At 38.3% G+C, this 17,388-nt stretch overlaps 1 protein-coding gene and 1 non-coding gene across 10 annotated transcripts in view; both read right to left on the minus strand.

The window, feature by feature from the left end:
* The window catches only part of CKAP5 (cytoskeleton associated protein 5), an 88,231-nt gene that overhangs the window by 13,834 nt on the left and 57,009 nt on the right, over window positions 1-17,388 (minus strand). For 7 of the 9 annotated variants that reach the window (XM_028516482.2, XM_028516488.2, XM_028516486.2 and 4 more), the window contains 15 exons: window positions 17,323-17,380; window positions 17,113-17,238; window positions 15,592-15,731; window positions 15,283-15,457; window positions 14,345-14,458; window positions 13,039-13,167; window positions 9,604-9,798; window positions 9,082-9,217; window positions 7,747-7,835; window positions 5,827-5,952; window positions 4,496-4,645; window positions 3,979-4,182; window positions 3,629-3,764; window positions 2,989-3,182; window positions 877-1,049 (listed from right to left, as the gene is read on the minus strand). In XM_028516482.2, the coding sequence (XP_028372283.1) occupies window positions 877-1,049; window positions 2,989-3,182; window positions 3,629-3,764; window positions 3,979-4,182; window positions 4,496-4,645; window positions 5,827-5,952; window positions 7,747-7,835; window positions 9,082-9,217; window positions 9,604-9,798; window positions 13,039-13,167; window positions 14,345-14,458; window positions 15,283-15,457; window positions 15,592-15,731; window positions 17,113-17,238; window positions 17,323-17,380 (2,145 nt within the window). Of the gene's footprint in view, window positions 1-615; window positions 640-876; window positions 1,050-2,988; window positions 3,183-3,628; window positions 3,765-3,978; window positions 4,183-4,495; window positions 4,646-5,826; window positions 5,953-7,746; window positions 7,836-9,081; window positions 9,218-9,603; window positions 9,799-13,038; window positions 13,168-14,344; window positions 14,459-15,282; window positions 15,458-15,591; window positions 15,732-17,112; window positions 17,239-17,322; window positions 17,381-17,388 lie in introns of all 9 variants that reach the window. The other 2 variants (XM_028516485.2, XM_028516483.2) reach the window with 1 other exon arrangement.
* Window positions 3,393-3,502, minus strand: LOC114501208. The gene has a single exon (XR_003684960.1). It is a non-coding gene; the product is annotated as a small nucleolar RNA SNORD67 (small nucleolar RNA).

A 17,388-nucleotide genomic window follows, 5' to 3' on the forward strand; every position in this document is an offset into this window, starting at 1 on the left:
CACTTATATTGATTCAAAGCTTACTATTTCTGGCAAAAATTTAAGAAAAATCTGGACTGGCTGGTTCTTCTCTACCAAATAAACCAGTGTTTAAGTTTTCCTAACCATAAGTATCATTCCATGCAGTGTTCAGTACATTTGACACTTTTGGGGGACAGTCAGTCACCAATTTTTATTCACTTTTGACTGGTTAGAGCCAGAATTATATCCAAGTAATAGACATTTAAAGGTTCCAAATTCATATTGGCCAAAACATACTCATGATACAACCCAGAACAGAGCTATCTATCTTAAAAGGCAGTATTTTGAGTCCCTAAGCCCACCTGGGTGGCAGGCATTTTCCTTAGCTTTGTCTAAAGAACAGGAACCTGAGTGTGACCAAATATGCGGCACAAGGAAGAGGGCGAACCAACATTTTTAGGCACAGGACATTAAGCCGCCACTTCTGCTAGCCAGTGCACTCTCATGAAAGGCTGGATTCGTGGGATACTTATGAACACCCTGTATGTTGGTTACAAATTCTAAGCCAATCACCCTCCAGAGGGGATGAATCCAAGTCAGAAGTTAGAAAGATATAAGAGCCCTGCTAATGAGAAATTAGCAGGCAGTACTTACATCCTATAAGTGCGATACATAATTCTGTCCACGGAAAAGCAGTGAAAGAAGGCACAAGACTATTTAGAAGTGGTTTAGAGACAAAGACAAAGACAATGAAGACTGAAGGATTAAACATCTGGTTACGAGACATTTACTCAGACACTCCGTCATGCATGATAATGGCTACAAGAACGCAAGATCCATGTTTCAGGATAAGCTTTGAGCACACAAGGCCAAGTCCACAGAGATGCTGTCAGATGACAATCTCCATCTACATACTTGAGTTTAGAGGACATGTCCTCAGCTGGTCCCTTGCGTAGCATGTTGGCATTGGAGCTTATGCTCTGTGTGCGCTGAGGTTTCTCTTCTACCTGTTTCATTGGTGCAGCAGACGGCCTCTTTGCTGACCGCTTAATCCTTTCCTCAAGCATGCTCATATCCTTTTCAGAAAGCTGTAAAAAGAGGCCAAATTTAATTTATTAGCATAGCTCTCTACTATAATATGAGGAAAATAAAAAAACCCTAATTAATTGGAAAACTCAAGAATTAACATCCATTTTCACATTGAAGCAAACAGAATTTGTTATGTTAAGATATATTTACTTTCAGCCCTGGCTGGTGTGGCTCAGTGGATTGAACGTGGGCCTGCAAACCAAAAGGTTACAGGTTTAATTCCCAGTCAGGGCACATGCCTGGGTTGTGTGCCAGGTCCCCGGTGGGGGGCTCATGAGAGGCAACCACACATTGATGTCTCTCTCCCTCTCTTTCTGAACCTTCCCTTCCCCTCTCTCCAAAAATAAATAAATAAAATATTAAAAAATATATATATATAATTTAAAAAAAATATATATATATATATATTTACTTTCAAAGTACTATTTACAGCCCTAGCTGGTGTGGCTTAGTGGATTGAGTACTGGCCTGCAAACCAAAGGGTCGCCAGTTTGATTCCCAGTCAAGGCACATGCTTGGGTTGTGGGCCAGATCCCCAGCTGGGGGCATGCGAAAGTCAACCACACATTGATGTTTCTCTTCCCCCTTTTCTCCCTCCCTTCCCCTCTCTCTAAAAATAAATAAATAAAATCTTTAAAAAAGAAAACTATCTATATTTTTATTTTATTTATTTTCTTTAAATGATTTTATTTGTTTTTGGATAGAGGGGAAGGGAGGGAGGGAGAGAGAGAGGGAAGAGAAACATTGAGGTGAGGAAGAAACTTTGATGGGGTGCCTCTCATTTGCACCCCAACTGGGGACCAAACCCACAACTCATGTACGTACCTTGACTGGGAATCAAACTGGTGATCTTCTGCTTTGTGGAATGACACCCAAACAACTGAGCTATACTGGTCAGGGCACAATCTACATGTTTTTGCTTTTTTTAAAAAAGATTTTATTTATTTACTTTTAGAGTGAGGGGAAGGGAGGGAGAAAGACAGAAACATCAATGTGGGAGAGAAAGATGGCTGGTTGCCTTTTGTAGATGTCCTGACCGGAACCAAACCTGCAATCCAGGCATGTGACCTGACCAGGATTCAAACCGGCAACCTTGTGATTTGCAAGCCAGCACTCAGTCCACTGAGCCACATCAGCCAGGGCTTTATCTACATTTTTAAATCAACTACTCTTAAAATCTCCCTTGCTATAAGAACAGAACATATGAAAGACGAAAAGGATATAAAAGTAAAGGCTATCAATAACTACAAATAAAAAGATAAAAAATTAAACTAAGCATCCTCATTTTTGCAGTTACCACTAGCTGACTGTGTGACTATGGGCAGGAAGCTTTTGGTCCTCTGTGAAATCCCATCTGCTTTACCTCCTTCACTGGCCTACAGTGAGGATTTAATTAGATTAACTCAAGTAAAAATATGGAGGCACAGTAAAAATATATGTGATGCTAAGAGGTAACAGGAGTGAAGAGCTGAGGTCCAGCCACAACAGTGACCGGACCAGAGGAAGTAAAGAGCTGGAAGCAGAACTCTGGCCTGCAGCTATAGCTCAAGACTTAATGTGACAGGCACCAGTATCGCATCACACACAAGCTCTTTAAAAACTAAATGCACTAAAATTTACAGAACAGGTTGTCAGGTGAAATTTAAATCCCAGACTAGCTCAGATTTCTTGATTCGAAAATAACTCATTTCTAAAGCAAACTGCTACAAACAGAATGCTGAGAAAAGAAAATCTGATTTCCAGTTAAACACAGCCTCAATGTCCTACAATAATCAGAGAGAGACACCCTCCAGGGTTTACCTGGATTCTAAGACTCATCGATAGGTTGAATTCAATAAAAAGTGGAAGAACTTTAGAGTTGAGATGGCATGAAAACTGACACCTAAGTGATCTTGTCATTCACAACATGCTGACGATATTCAGAGAAAAGCCACTCACAGTTCCAATGAGTTTGAACACCTGATCCCCATGCACATTGTACACCGTGACGATGGTGTTGAGGGCAGCATTGCGCACAGCGTTGTCGCGGTCTCCTATGTGAATCGCTATCTCCTTTAAGGCTTTTCCCGCGGTTGGTTGGCAAACATTCATGCCGTAGGACTCGACCAGACACCCCAGTTCTTCCAGGCACTCTGATGGGGGAGAAAGGCTACATTAAGGAGACTCAATGCACACCTGGTACAGAGACCCATCTTTACTAGATACATTCCCTCTTGGCATAAATGAAGGACTAAAATCTTATCCTGGCTCTGCCTATAATTTTTCCTCATTTACTACCTTTTAATAAAACACATAATGAAACAACGGTGTTAAAGCAAGTGCTTCCAGAAGAAGGGGATGCCTGTGAGTCAGATGGCCCCTGTGCACCTGATTTTGTCACCAGGGTGGTACTGAGTAGCGCCTGTATCACTGATACTGTGGCGCCACCAGTGTGCAACTCATCACTCTCACAGTCCGGATCGGGAGGTTGGACTCAACCACACAGACACTGAAGACATTTCCTTGTTTGAGTATAAATTATTTCTTTTTGAGGTCACTGCTACACAGACTCATGCCTCAATTTAAATTGTTGCTTCACCTGCTCTCTGCTTTGAGTTTTTGGATTTGGTTCCTTCCATGATGAAGGGGAACATCTTGCTGGCTGGGTAGACAAGGCACATCCGGTTCAGGATGGCACGCACATCTTTACGAATGACATCTTTTGGTTCTCCGACCTAGTCAACATAATGATTAAGTGAGGCATTTTCCAAAGAGTGAAGGTTTGCCCCCTCCCGCACATACATCACTATATCTTAAAAGAATAGGGGCATGCAGATGAGTGGTGGAAATTACATCATATAATAAACAGAAAGGGGTATGGAATAAAATATAGGATTTGAGGTCAGCTGGAAACTTGAGCAGTCCTCCAGAGTAAGGAAAGCACATTACCTTTAGGATGAGATAGGGGATGAAGGAAGATGCTTCATTCTCAGTAAGATGATACTCTTCCTCACTCAGCAGGGTGAAGAGCAATTTTAAATATTCTAGGGCTTTCATTAGGACGCTTGTATTGGTATCAAAAAACCGCAGGGTAAGCCACTTCAAGATAAGATCCAGGCAACCAATGACACCCTCTTTTTCACTCTCCAAGTGCTTAAAACAAAACAAGACAAACCCCCACAAATAAGACTGTATAAAAGTTTAAGTTCTATTATTAGGCAACTACCTCTTACATTTTACTAGAGTCCAAAAGAAAACTGATAGATTTGTAGCCTCCATGTAAGACTTAAAATTATAAACGTACGGTCATTTTTTCCATCAAATAATACAACAACTCTAAACATACAGAACATGATGTGTTCCAGTTCCTCCTCCCTCTTCAAGTCATGCAAACTTCCGCTTATTTCACAGGGCTCAGTGTGTCCACAGTAAGAGGCACGTGCGTATTTATCTACTGCAAACTTACATCAACCATAACAGCAAGGGCTTTGTTATGGTGCTGAAAGTCTGAGTGAAACATCTCATCTTGTAACCACTTAGCCACGCAGCTAGACATCTGAGTCTTCAGTTGCTCAATGTACTCATCCCTTGGAGTAGTAAAATTCCACTTCAGCACCTGAAAAACACCAGTGGAAAGGGGCCGGAAGGTGTTCAACTGAAATGAGCTATGGAACTCTATTTAAAGCAGCTGTAGGAATCAATTTAATAGAATATTTTAAAATTTAACAAGGTTAATTTGTAATTAAATATGAATGAAAATGTATTCTCAAGCTGTCATATCTCTGGAAGCTTAACTCTGAAACTCATCTAGGAATAGAATTTTTGACAATTCTTATTTTCTAGAAAAGTCATGTTCTTTTATTATATAACATGGTGGACCCTATTAGTACAACTTTAAAAATGGGAAAAATGGAAATATCAAAATTTAAAATGTACATACCTTTCTAAGAATTTAATATTAATATATACTCACACATGTACATAAACACCACCTTCAGAAATGCTTACAGCAATATAGTTTATAATAATGAAAGACTAGACCATTCAACATCGTGAGCCGGGAGTAAAGGAAGGTACATATACATATGCCATACCGATACAAAGAAAGAATGCATATATGCATGCAGATATGACCTTTAAGATATTTCAAGTATTATTAAAAGAAAAAAGATGGAGAGCAAAGAGTATGGTATGTTGGCATTTGTGCAAAAGGAGGGCTGTATATTTAAACACAATTGTATAGGTATGGAACATTAATATTTCTGGAGTAATATACAAAAAGCTGGTAATAATATCCTCTCTGTGGAGGGTGACTGGAAAGGGAAACATGCTTTTCATACTACACTCTGAACTTTTTGTACTGTTTGAATTAAAAAATATATATATATGTTAGAAATCATTTTTTTAACTATTTAATAAAACTAGAACATCAAAAGAGGAAAGACCAAACTAGCCATATACAGTGACCAGTCTGTATTATAAGCTAGTAGGTGCAAGAAGATTAATGTCTACTACATAAGTAGAATTGATAAACATCAATGAATACTTTCCATTCTTTGATTCTAAAAGCTAAAACGACAACTTCTATGTCTTTCTGTTTGGAGGAACAATAGGCAACAGCTGCATTCTAGTTTCTTTTGTAGGAATTAATGCTCCTATAAGTAGTCTTATAGAAACAAGATATGATTTATAAACAAAAGGTTTAGTTTATTAGATACAAATTTCAGATAGTAAAATCATTCTCGAACAAAACAGAAACAAGCAAAAAACTCCTGAGGAGCCTTATTCCTTCCTTACCTTTAATCCCTTTTCGTCTTTCATTCTTTGCTCCTTTCCATTTGGAACAACAATGAAAATAGGACCGGATTTGTCTTCATCCTCCTTTAAGCTGGTTTTGCTCGGCACTTTCTTCCCTTGTGCACTCTACAGCCACGGTTCAGGGAATACTAGTTAGACAGGCTACTGCTCCTTGGAATACAATGTTGCTGCCCAGGAAAAGTGCACTACCCAAACCAGAGACACCTCTCCTTATTATATTCCATGTGAAAGAAATGGATGGACCACAGAATCTTGCACGTATCATGTTTCTGTACAGGTTTCCTAGAAATGTTTCTAATAACATTCTTACAGAACTGCTGGTTAGTCCTTGGACTGGCATGTAAATACATAATAAATACAGTTAGAAAAGCTCTGTTATCGATCATTTGTCTGGGTCGCAGAATATTTTTGTTTATCACACAGTTCAGGTCTTTCTTGAAACCTCATTAATGACGTTTTGGATGGCAATCACACATTTCACCTCACTTATTTGAAAAAGCTTTGCTGTTTCTCTCCATATACAATACGCTTCTATCATAGGACTATAACTGGAGACCTTTTAAACCTGTTTCTAGAGAAAGTTGCTAGAAACATTTTAAATACTTAAGTTACTACAGTTGTTTTAAACAATAATCCAAGTTGTAAAATCTTTGTATCAGATTGAAAGAAATGAACTTAGTATATATAGTTAAGATAATATTTAAATTTCAATACTGGAACCATTATTATAAATGTAGCAAGAGTCATCTATTACATTTCTATTACATTAATAGTTGACTACATTACTAGTCAACTATTTCCAGTAGGCCAATTTTTCTACTTCTAACACTAAAATCATTCAATCAAAACAAAAATGAGAATATTTATGTGAAATTGCTTTATAACTGCAAAAGACTGGCATAAAAAGTATGACATTAAGAACTGAGTCAAACATACTTCAAAGATCTTGTGATCAAAATACTAAAATAAGCGCTTGTTAAATCTGGGATGAGGACAGGGAGGAGGACAAGAAAAGAGCAGCTTCACTGGATAGTGTAGAAGAGAATTACCCACTTAAATTAACTCACTAAATTAAGGACCCATGCGTAGGGAAGGAAAATAATTATAATATTTAGATCAATGGACACAGGGCATCCATTCTATAATGAGCATAATAATAATAAATATACTGGATAATAAAACTGTTCCTAGTCTAATATTTTTTCATCAGTTATATGCAGTTAATGAAATAGTTTTCTCTATTTATATTTATTATTAATTTACTACTTATTGCCTAGTTATGCAGTTTTCCTTTTGAAAGTATTAAATAATACTCTGAATACAGTGATAAGCTCTGAATCTTGATACAGAAACTGATGACAATTTGCCATGATTCAAAAACTTACATTAAAAGATACCCAAGGGATATCTGAAGTTGAGCATTTGGACACATTTCTTTACATCGTTCAACTCTGCATACAAATAACTGATGCATCAAATTAAGTCCCACTGGTGTGGGGACAGAAAGTATTCCTTGTAGGCTAATCAGGGCACCTTCTAATGACCTAACTATGCCAAATTTGAAAGAAGTTAATTACCTTACATTCTGCAAATCAAAGTTGGCCTAAGTGATTCTTCTGCCTGAACTACACAGGATTTTTCTCTCTTCACTACTGCGAATCTTCCCCAAAGACCTGCATGGCAGAGACCATGGCAGCGCCTCCAGAGAGGTGGGTGTCTCTGTCTTGGGGCCTTATCAAAAAACGAGCCACAGAAATTTATATAGATAAGTACTTCATAATTTGATAACATCAAGAGTAGTAATGTTCTTTTATATATAATATGCTCTTTCCTAGAGGAATGACTCTGTATAAAACACAGAGACGTAATTCTATATCCAAGTGTGCAGAGTGAGCATACCTTTGCTTTAGAGGAAACTCCTACAGCTTTGGCCTTTTTCGGATCAGGCTTGGGTTCTACAGTGCTGGAGACAGAATCTTCAACAGGCGCTGTGAGGAAAAAAGATGTACCATAAATATAAACTCTAATATCACTTTATTCTGGTCAGGTTAAATATATAATAATGAGAAAGCCTGCAATTTTAAATGTATCAATATAGTGTTTTTGGTTACATTTTCCTCCAATCTTTTTTCTCCCTGACTTCCTCTTTAAGCATAACCTCAAGAAATTAATTCAATAAATTTACATCTGCTTTGACAACATTAAACTGCGATTTTTTAAAAACTGTTTTCTAACCAAAGTGTCCCAGGTTCGATTCCCAGCCAGGGTACATTCCTGGGTTGCAGGCCATAACCCCCAGCAACCGCACATTGATGTTTCTCTCTTTCTCTCTCTCTCTCTCCCTCCCTCCCTCCCCTCTCTAAAAATAAATAAATAAAATCTTTAAAAAAACTATTTTCCAAATAGCAGTTAAAGAAAACCTTTTTACTAGTTTGCTACTTCCCTTAGGGCCTGTCGTCTTTGATACTCAGTATTTTCTACATAGCAAGATTCCAATAAATATTATAATTGAACACACACACATACACTTTGATATCAACAGTTTTACACATGGAAAATTTCTAACTTTGGGGCATCAACAATTTCTATCCCACTAAACAGAACATTATTTTGTTTAAGCAATAAGTCTAGAAAAGTGGTTACAGTTTAGAGTTTTATTTTACATGATGGATTTTTAACATCAGGATAAAGAAAGCAAGAATTTTCCCTTAAAGATGATTAGTAGATGTTAGAATGGATCAGTGAATGGTCAAGTGCAGAAGAAGGAGAACTCACGTGGGAATGAGTAAATGGAATTCTGTGCTGGTTCAGGACTGACTGGCTGTCTGGCTTTGTGCAAATCACTTAAACTTTTGGGATTCCTCAGCAGTTAATACAGGGGATTGAGCTAGATGGCCCCAATTCTCCCTCTAATTATACTGAATAGTAGAAAACAGTTGTGGAAACCTTAAAGATAGGATAGAACACTTGCTTTCTAGAGTATTTCAATGAGCTACTCCAAAACTCCTTTTTAGACTTAGAAAGCAAATTAATCATCTTTGTACCTTCAGCATAGTTCCTGGTATAAAATAGGTACTTGACAAATGTTTGCGAACAAAGGGTAAGGAGAGAAAGAGACAGGGCTTGCGATCTAAGCCATGAGGAAGTATGATAAAAAAAAATGAAGGCTGGATTTCTTTTATGAGAGTTCCTTTGAGCTAGCTCCTTCCCCTTTAACCCTCTCAAAAGAGTTACCTGAGGCAGGCTGAAATTTGGCTGGAGCTGACCCTCCCATGGGTTTGGAGGTTGCTTTAGCAGGTGCAGCGGGCTTGGCAGGCATGTTAGCTTTGGCTTTCTCTAGCATGGCCAATACCTGGTCTTTAGAAGTTGGCTAGGGAGACAATATAACAGAAGTGAGAGGCCACATAAATGATACACTCATATTATTCTTACTAACAGATCTGCCGTCAAACAAATCTTTGAACTCCTAGTTTTGAAATACCAACGAAGCAAGCACAAGGGACAAGAGAAGTGCCACACATTATGAAGTCACACTGAATTAGCTACCATTCTGGAAGGCCACAGTTTCCCTCCCGCAGGGTCAGCAGGTTCTAGTTCTACACTGTTAAAATAGTTTATTTTTGCTCTCACTGGGATTTCAAATTGAAACTCCTAGCAGGTAATGTGAACTTCTGCCTATATAAATTCATGTTCAATATTTTTCTGATGGTTTTTAACAATAGCAGCAGCAGCAGCAGCAGCAACAAGAAGCAGTACCTTTAGTTTCCCTGTAGCCTTGGCCATTTTCTCATATCCTAAATGCATCATGAAGAATGGCAAGGCATCCTGGGCCTTCTTCCGCACATCTCCATTGCGATCCTCCAGGCAGGAGTAGAGATGAGGAACACACAGGATAAGGTCTGTGGGGGTGGAACGAAGAGTCGGTAGTTTCTCAGCCAGCCAGCCCAGAAGCTGCCAAAAGAAATAAACACTGGGTTACCCTTCCAGTGGAAAACTGTTTTTATGACCTCAGGCTTAAGGATTCCATCAGTACCAAACACAGAACTAGGTCTCACACTACAATTTTCCGGTATAAAATCAGTAATTTTCAATAAGAACTGTGCTATATTTAAATAATATACACAAGGATGGCAATCTTCTTTAAGAAAAGGACACAGTTCTTTGGACCATACTTGGGCAATAAATTATAAAGCTTTCATAGTTCTTAATACGTTTTAAAGATGAAAAACTTACACTTATCTTTTTTTTTTTTTTTTTTAATTCTAAGAACTACTCAGCTAAAGAAGACACAAAACATTTATTTGATCCTAAGATGACAAGTTCTACCAGGGCTTTTGGTTTTATCCATACACCAAGTTTTTCTCTCCACCTCTAAAATAATTCATATCTATACTTATTTTTAATTCAAAGTTTTATTGAGACGATTACAGATTCACATACAATTATAAGTAGTAACACAAAGAGATCCCTTGCGCCCTACACTCAGTTCCTGTTGGGGAGCCCTTTGCAAAATCATAGTCGAGTATCACAACCAGATCTCGACAGTGACAGAAGCCACTGATCTTATTCAGACTGCCCCAGTTTTAGCTGTTCCCATCTGTGTATGTGTGTCTGGTCTATACCACAGGTGGCACACACAGGGCTCCCGGGCGAATCTGGCCCTCCTCGTTTTGTCCAGGCCTGGCACCTTGTTTCTACCCGGCAGCAGTGCCGAGCTCTGGCTTAACTGTTAAGGTGTAGTTACATTTACACGGTCCTAAAACTACATTTGGCCCTTTGAAGGCAGCCGCGAGGCTGATGTGGCGCCCCGTGAAATGAGTTTCACACCCCTGGTCTATCTAGCTTCACCACATGTATGTTAGTCCACCCGCCATCACGGTCAACAGGTTGAACAGCTCCATGGAAAGCATCCCTCGTGTTGCCCCTTTTACAACCACACCCTTTTCCTCCCTCTCCCCCTCCATCCCCAGTCTGAGGTAGCCAATAATTTTGACATTTCAAATGTTTTATGTAAATGGGATCACACATTATATAACTGCTTGGGGCTGCTTTTTACTATTCAATATAATTCCTTGGAGATTTATTTAAATTGTTGTATCAATAATTTGTTCCTTTCATTGCTAAATAGTATTACATTTACCAATGTAGAATAGTTTAACCATTCACTGTTGAAGGATATCTGGCTATTATAAACTTTTTTTTTCTTTTAAAGATTTTATCGATTTACTTTTAGAGGAGAAGGGAGGGAAAAATAGAGGGAGAGAAACATCAGTATGTGAGAGAGACATTGACTGGCCTCTCGCACGCCCCCAACTGGGGACCTGGCCGGCAACCCAGGCACGTGCTCTGCTTGGGGACGGAATGGGTGACCTGTCGGCCCGCAGGCCAGCGCTCAGTCCACTGAGCCACACCAGTCAGGGCATGTTACGAGCTTTTTGGCTATCATGAATAAAGCTCTATAAACACTTGGGTATAAGTTTTTATGTAAGCATAAACTTTAATTTCCCTGGAATCAATGACCAAGATAACCAGATCACAAGATCAGGATTATTGGGTCATAGAGTAACTACATGTTAGTTGTTTGAGAAACTGCCCAACTGTTTTCCAGAGCGGTGGTACCCTTTTACATTTCCACCAGCAGTGGTCACGTTTCTCTACATTTGTGCCAGCATTTGGTGTGGACTTTACTTTTTATTTTAGTAATTTTAAGAGGTGAGTAGTGATACCCTACTGCAGTTTTAATTTGCATTTCCCTGATAGTTAACAGTGCTGAATGTCATTCATGGCTTATTTGCCATCCTCATCCTCCTCAGTGAAATGTCTGTTCAGGTCTTTGACCTATTTTTAATTAGAGTTTTTTCTACTGTTGAGTTTTTGGAGTTCTTTACACATTCAGACTATACGTCTTTATCAGATATAGTTTGCAAATATTTTCTCTTTGTAGCCTTGACTTTTCATCTTCTTCACATAGACTTTTATAGGAAAAAGTTCTTAATTTTGATGAGGTCCAATTAACCAATTTTTCTCTGATAGATTGTGGTTTTGGTATCAATTCTAAAAATTCTTTTCTTAAAGAATTTCTATATCCTGAAAGTTTTCTCCTATATTATCTTTAAAAGTTTTATAGTTTTAAGTTCAACATTTAAGCTCATAATCCATTTTGAGTTAATTTTTGTGTAAGACATGAGGTTTGAGGTTTACTGTTTGGTCTATGAATGCCAATTGCTCCACAATCAATTGTAGAAAGGCTATCCTAGAATTCTTTCATCAGCAATCTATAATGTTCAGTATACATGCTCTGCATTTATTAAAAGATTTTGTTTTCTTTGGAGGGATTGTAAATGCCATTATTGTCTTTTTAATTTCAGTCTCCACATGCTCATTGTATTGTAAAGAAGTGTGACTGATTTTTGCGTGTTGATTTTGTACCCTGCAATCTTACTGAATGTAATTATTAGTTTCTAGGAGTTTGTGTGTAGATTCTTTTGGACTTTCTATGTAGACAGTTGTCATCTGCAATTATAGATACGTTTATTTATTCTTTATCCAGTCTGTATGATTTTCATTTGTTTTTCTTGCTTTGCTGTGGTGACTTGAACTTCCAGTAGTAGGCTAAATAAACAGCAGTGGTGAGAGTGGACATTCTCGTCTTGTTCCTGGCCTGAGGGGGAGAGTGCCCAGGCTCTCAGCAGTAAGTACGGCACTGTACAGGGAGGTTTGCGTATATGCTCTCTATCAAGTTGAGGGGAGTCTCCTCTTCTATTACTAGCGTGATGAGGGTTGTTGTTGTTTTTTAATCATGAACAGGTGTTGGATTTTCTCAAATTCCTTTTCTGTGTCAACTGATATGATTTTATGATTTTTCTTAGCATTTAGCCTGTTGGTATGATGGATTACATTATGAATTTTTGAATGTTAACTCTCTTTTTGTATTCTGATTAAAACCTCTTATTTTACTATTTAAGAGTTCCAGAAAAGAGAAAATTTCACAAAAAGGCTAGTCCTTGAAAAAATTTTATTGTTAAAAAAAAAAGCACAAGAATACAAAAGCTCCAGAAATTTGGTTTCATTTTATTAACTGTTTTATGATGAAACATATTCTGTCCATATATATATAAATTTATTAGGTAGGTCCAGGCCTCTAAGAAGGTAAAAGACATGAGTAAGGCACATGATCTTTGTAGTACTAACCTCTTGCCGCAGGAAAGGATTTTCCTTTTTGAGCTCTTCAGAAAGATCTTCTCCCTCCAGCCATTCCTTCATGCCAGTCTGTTCGGCCCAAGCGTTCACAGTCGCTAGGGCAGCAGCTCGAACATTGTTCTGAATGGAGGAGAGAACAAGATAACATTAACTGTGGTCTGAAGGTAGGGAATGAACATGGAGCTTTCTCTAAGGTCCACACAAATATACCTGGAACCATCTTCTTTGAAACATAATCTAGTTCTATGGTTGTACTAAAACTCCAAATTAGCCCTGGCCAGGTGGCTCGGCTGCTTGGAGCGCTGTCCCATACACACACCGGAAGGGTTGTAGGCTCGGTCTGATCGCTAGTCAGGGCACATATGAGAAGCAGCTAATGGAAGTTTCTCACCTCAATGTTTCTTTCTCTCTCTCTCTCTCTCCCTCTCCCTCGTCAATAAACATATCCTCGAATGAGGATATAAAAAAACACCCCCTCTAAATTACAGTAGAAACATAAAACTCTAAATTGTCAGTAGTCAGTTAATTAGGCAAAACAGTGACCTGGGCATAAAATATGTAAGGGGAACAAACTCTCAGGGTTTGTTTCCTGAACCTTTGGGGGCTCTCATGTCCATGCAGTAATTCTACACATTAGAGAACGAGTAATGGTTATACTGCAATTACTAACAACTGCAACATTAATGTTTTTATATTAACTTGTATTCATAGAATGGGGACTTACTGACATGAAAAACATTAAAATAGCCCAATTCCTTACATTAAATGTATCACACAAAAATAGTCATTCAAATACTCAATCTAGGGCCAAACCTAAGAGGCTTACAACACTGAATGAGACGAGTTATCTTACTCAAGTACTAGAGGACCCTCCTCTTGTAGTTCAGGGATGAAAGTACACGATGCAAAAATTCATATTTTTATTCACTCTTTACAGCAATACTTCTAACAATGATGTCGTAATCATAATAGGAACCGTTTTTTGAGTGCATACTATATAAAACAGGTACAGGTACCTTATGTAGAGACTCATTTAATTCTTTAATGATAAAATTACAAAGATAATGAACATCAAAAGGTAAATAACTTATTAAGGGTCATAAGCTGGTAAGTGATGTAGCTGGTTATGTTAATACTGACTGGGAAGTAAACGTGTTTACTATTTTCCTCCTAATATTCTCTTCAAAGTTTACAAACTGTTTACATGTTTCCCCACATGTAAGAAAAGAGAATTATTCTTAGCTCCAGAGTGTGGCTGGCTTATTCCAAACTGGAGGGTAGTGGAGAGGCGGGGTACCTTGCTGTCTCCGAGGACTGTGATGACAGGGATGCCTAAGTTCTTCACGTGCTGCTTGATGTTTGGGCCCATGGCTACTGCCAGCTGCTGGAGGATAGTCAGCGTCTGCTGCACCTGCGGGAGAGAGCCAGCACTTCATGTTCAAATCACGAACAAGCTGTGCACCAAGTTTTGCAAGTCTGCTCTACATAGTCATTGCAGCAGGAAGTCTGGCATACTTGAGACAAGGAAAATCAGCTTTTTATGATGCTCCTCTAATTAGCTTGTGAGTAATTTTTAGGCAGTGGCCTCTGCTTTTATCATTAGTTCATAAAATCAGAGTATTAGAATTTTAGACTGCAGGTTATACTGCTTTATAAGTTTAAAGAAAGGTAAAGCATAGTTTAAGAAAATCCTGACATAAAAATCCAAATTTAAAAATTAGAAATTAAGCATGCTTGGGTATAGTATAAGCAGTTTTATATAAAGATACTGAACATTAGGGTCCTATAAAAATCAAATCTGAGCTGCATAAAAATTTGACTACTAAACTTGCCAGCTATGAGCATATCTTATGGCACATCTAAGAAATTAAATAAAGCTATTTCTAGTTCAAAACAAATAAAACAACCATTCATTTTTCGGCTGGCGACAGTTTCATTGAAAGGGAACCTCCTGGCCCTGACTGGTGTGGCTCAGTAGGTTGGCATTGTCCCGAGAACTGAAAGGTCCCCAGTTCAAATCATAGTCAGGGTATAGGCCGGGGTTGCAGGCCAGGTCCCTGGTTGGGGGCATGCGAGAGGCAACTGATTTTTGTTTCTCTCGAGTATCGATGCTTCTCTCCCTCTTCCTCCCTCTCTTCCCCACTCTAAAAATAAAGAAAGAAAATCTTAAAAAAAAAAGGAACCTCCTAAAAGGGGAAGGGGGGAGGAAAAATGATGGGCATGAACTCTACGTACCAAGATTTTATTTGAATCATTGAGTCGACCCTTTAAGGCAGTTGGAAGTTCACCTATGTTTGGTTGGATAAATTTTGCTTCATTGATAATACCTGCCACTTCATCTAGGCCTTCTTTCCTGATCTTCCAATTTTTGTCACCAATTTTAGATATCAACTCTGAGGTGATTTTGTCACTGAAAAAATGGAAGACACCTTATTTCAGACTCCTAAAAATTAATGATATCAGAGTACTCCTACTGAGAAAGAGAAGGCACCAGATTAAAAATTCAGTATAATTAATCAAATAAACCATTTCCAACAAACCCACCTTATTTCTGTCCTTGGCAAAAGATCCACAACATCATTGCCCCCATCGTCTGGTTCGTCTCCATCTTCTCCTTCCTCTGTACCGCTTGTGCTGTGTTTCGAAATCCCTCTGGTTGGAGCAGGTGGGCTCTGTCCTTGCATCTACAGGAAACAAGCAAATCAGTGAGGCTAATGAACTTGACGAAGGATGCAAGAACAAACAAGCTAGAGAATGGTGCCTAGGTCAAAATATCATAATCCTTCATACTTAATATTTACACAGCACATGTCTTAATTCCTATTTAGGTTCCAATTTTGAGACTACATGGCAAAGGATATTTTTATAAAACCTATTAAAGTCTGACTTCTCAATCATGAAACTGTCTTTTGACTTGTATGCCCACGATATATAGAGCAAGTCTGTCAAACCACTTATTCAAGGAGGAACAATATTTTTCTACTTAAAAAATTTTTAATGTTATATTTAATGTACTGTTTGAATAGGTCATACATTCAAAATACTGGGTTGACCAAAAAGTCTGTTATTTTTTTTTCGGTAAAACAAAAGACACATTTTTCATTTTTATCAATAACTTTATTGATTTGGATATTTTGAGTATGCTGGCTTTCTCACTATTGGCTTCTAGTGAGTAGAGGCCAGGGGTGCTGCTAACCATTTTCCAGTGCATAAAACAGCCCCACAGCAAAGAATTACTTGGCCAAAATGTCAATAGTACCAAGAAACTTCACAAACCACTTTGGACATATTGGATCAGTCACAGCACTTTCCCCATACACTGCAAAAATCTTTTCTTTGAGTTTCAGTTGCATTTTTACCTTTCTCGAAATAATAAAGCATAATATACCAAAAATATTGCATTTTCTTCCACCTTTCATTTTAAAAGGACTGCACAAAAATTCACCAATTTTGTAAGTTTTTAAAAAATGCACGGTGATATGACAGCTGTCACAATACAATTTAATAAAATTGTTTCGAATGAACCTAAAGACAACTAAACCCTCCTAGGGCCATCGTATAGAAAAAATGTTAATGGACTTTTTGGCCAACGCAATATTTGAAATTCCAAAGGCACAAAGGATATAAAGGGGAAAGTCTCCCATCCTATACCATAGCTACCCTGTTCTCTTCCTCTCAGACAGTCAAAAGTCATCAACTTCTGCACTGGCTGCTGTGGCTCAGTGGATTGAGCACTGGCCTGTGAACCAAAGGGTCTCTGGTTTGATTCCCAGCCAGGGCAGATGCCTGGGTTGTGGGCCAGGTCCCCAGTAGGGAGCATGTGAGAGGCAACCACAAATTGATGTTTATCTCTTTCTCTTTCTCCCTTCTTTCCCCTCTCTCTAGAAATAAATAAATAAAATCTTTAAAAAAAGTCATCAATTTCTTAGGAACTTTTCCCAGGGATACTTTATACATATAAAAGCAAATATATATTGTTCATTCCGAAGGGTTAAAAGTTTAAACGTAACTAATATGAGCTTTCTCAAGTCTACCAATAGATTGTATCATTTGTGAAATCTTTACCTTCTCAAATTCTGCATCTATCTGGGACAGGAGGGCAGGCTTTTCATCTTCAAAGAACATTCGCAAAGAGGGACCAACATACAGATACATTACACCAAGCAGGGTGATAGCAGAAGTCCTCACAGCCTGGCAGAACAAAGGGGATTTTCCAAGTCAGAGCAGAACCACAAAGATGGCTGTATTGTCCCTATACAGCTGGTATGTACTCACTGGGTTTGTTGCAGCAAGAGCTGTCTTCACATTGCTAATGAAAGCTTTCACGTTCAATCTAGAAGA

This window comes from Phyllostomus discolor, chromosome 6 (genome assembly GCF_004126475.2).
Source record: "Phyllostomus discolor isolate MPI-MPIP mPhyDis1 chromosome 6, mPhyDis1.pri.v3, whole genome shotgun sequence".
Classification (NCBI taxonomy): domain Eukaryota; kingdom Metazoa; phylum Chordata; class Mammalia; order Chiroptera; family Phyllostomidae; genus Phyllostomus; species Phyllostomus discolor.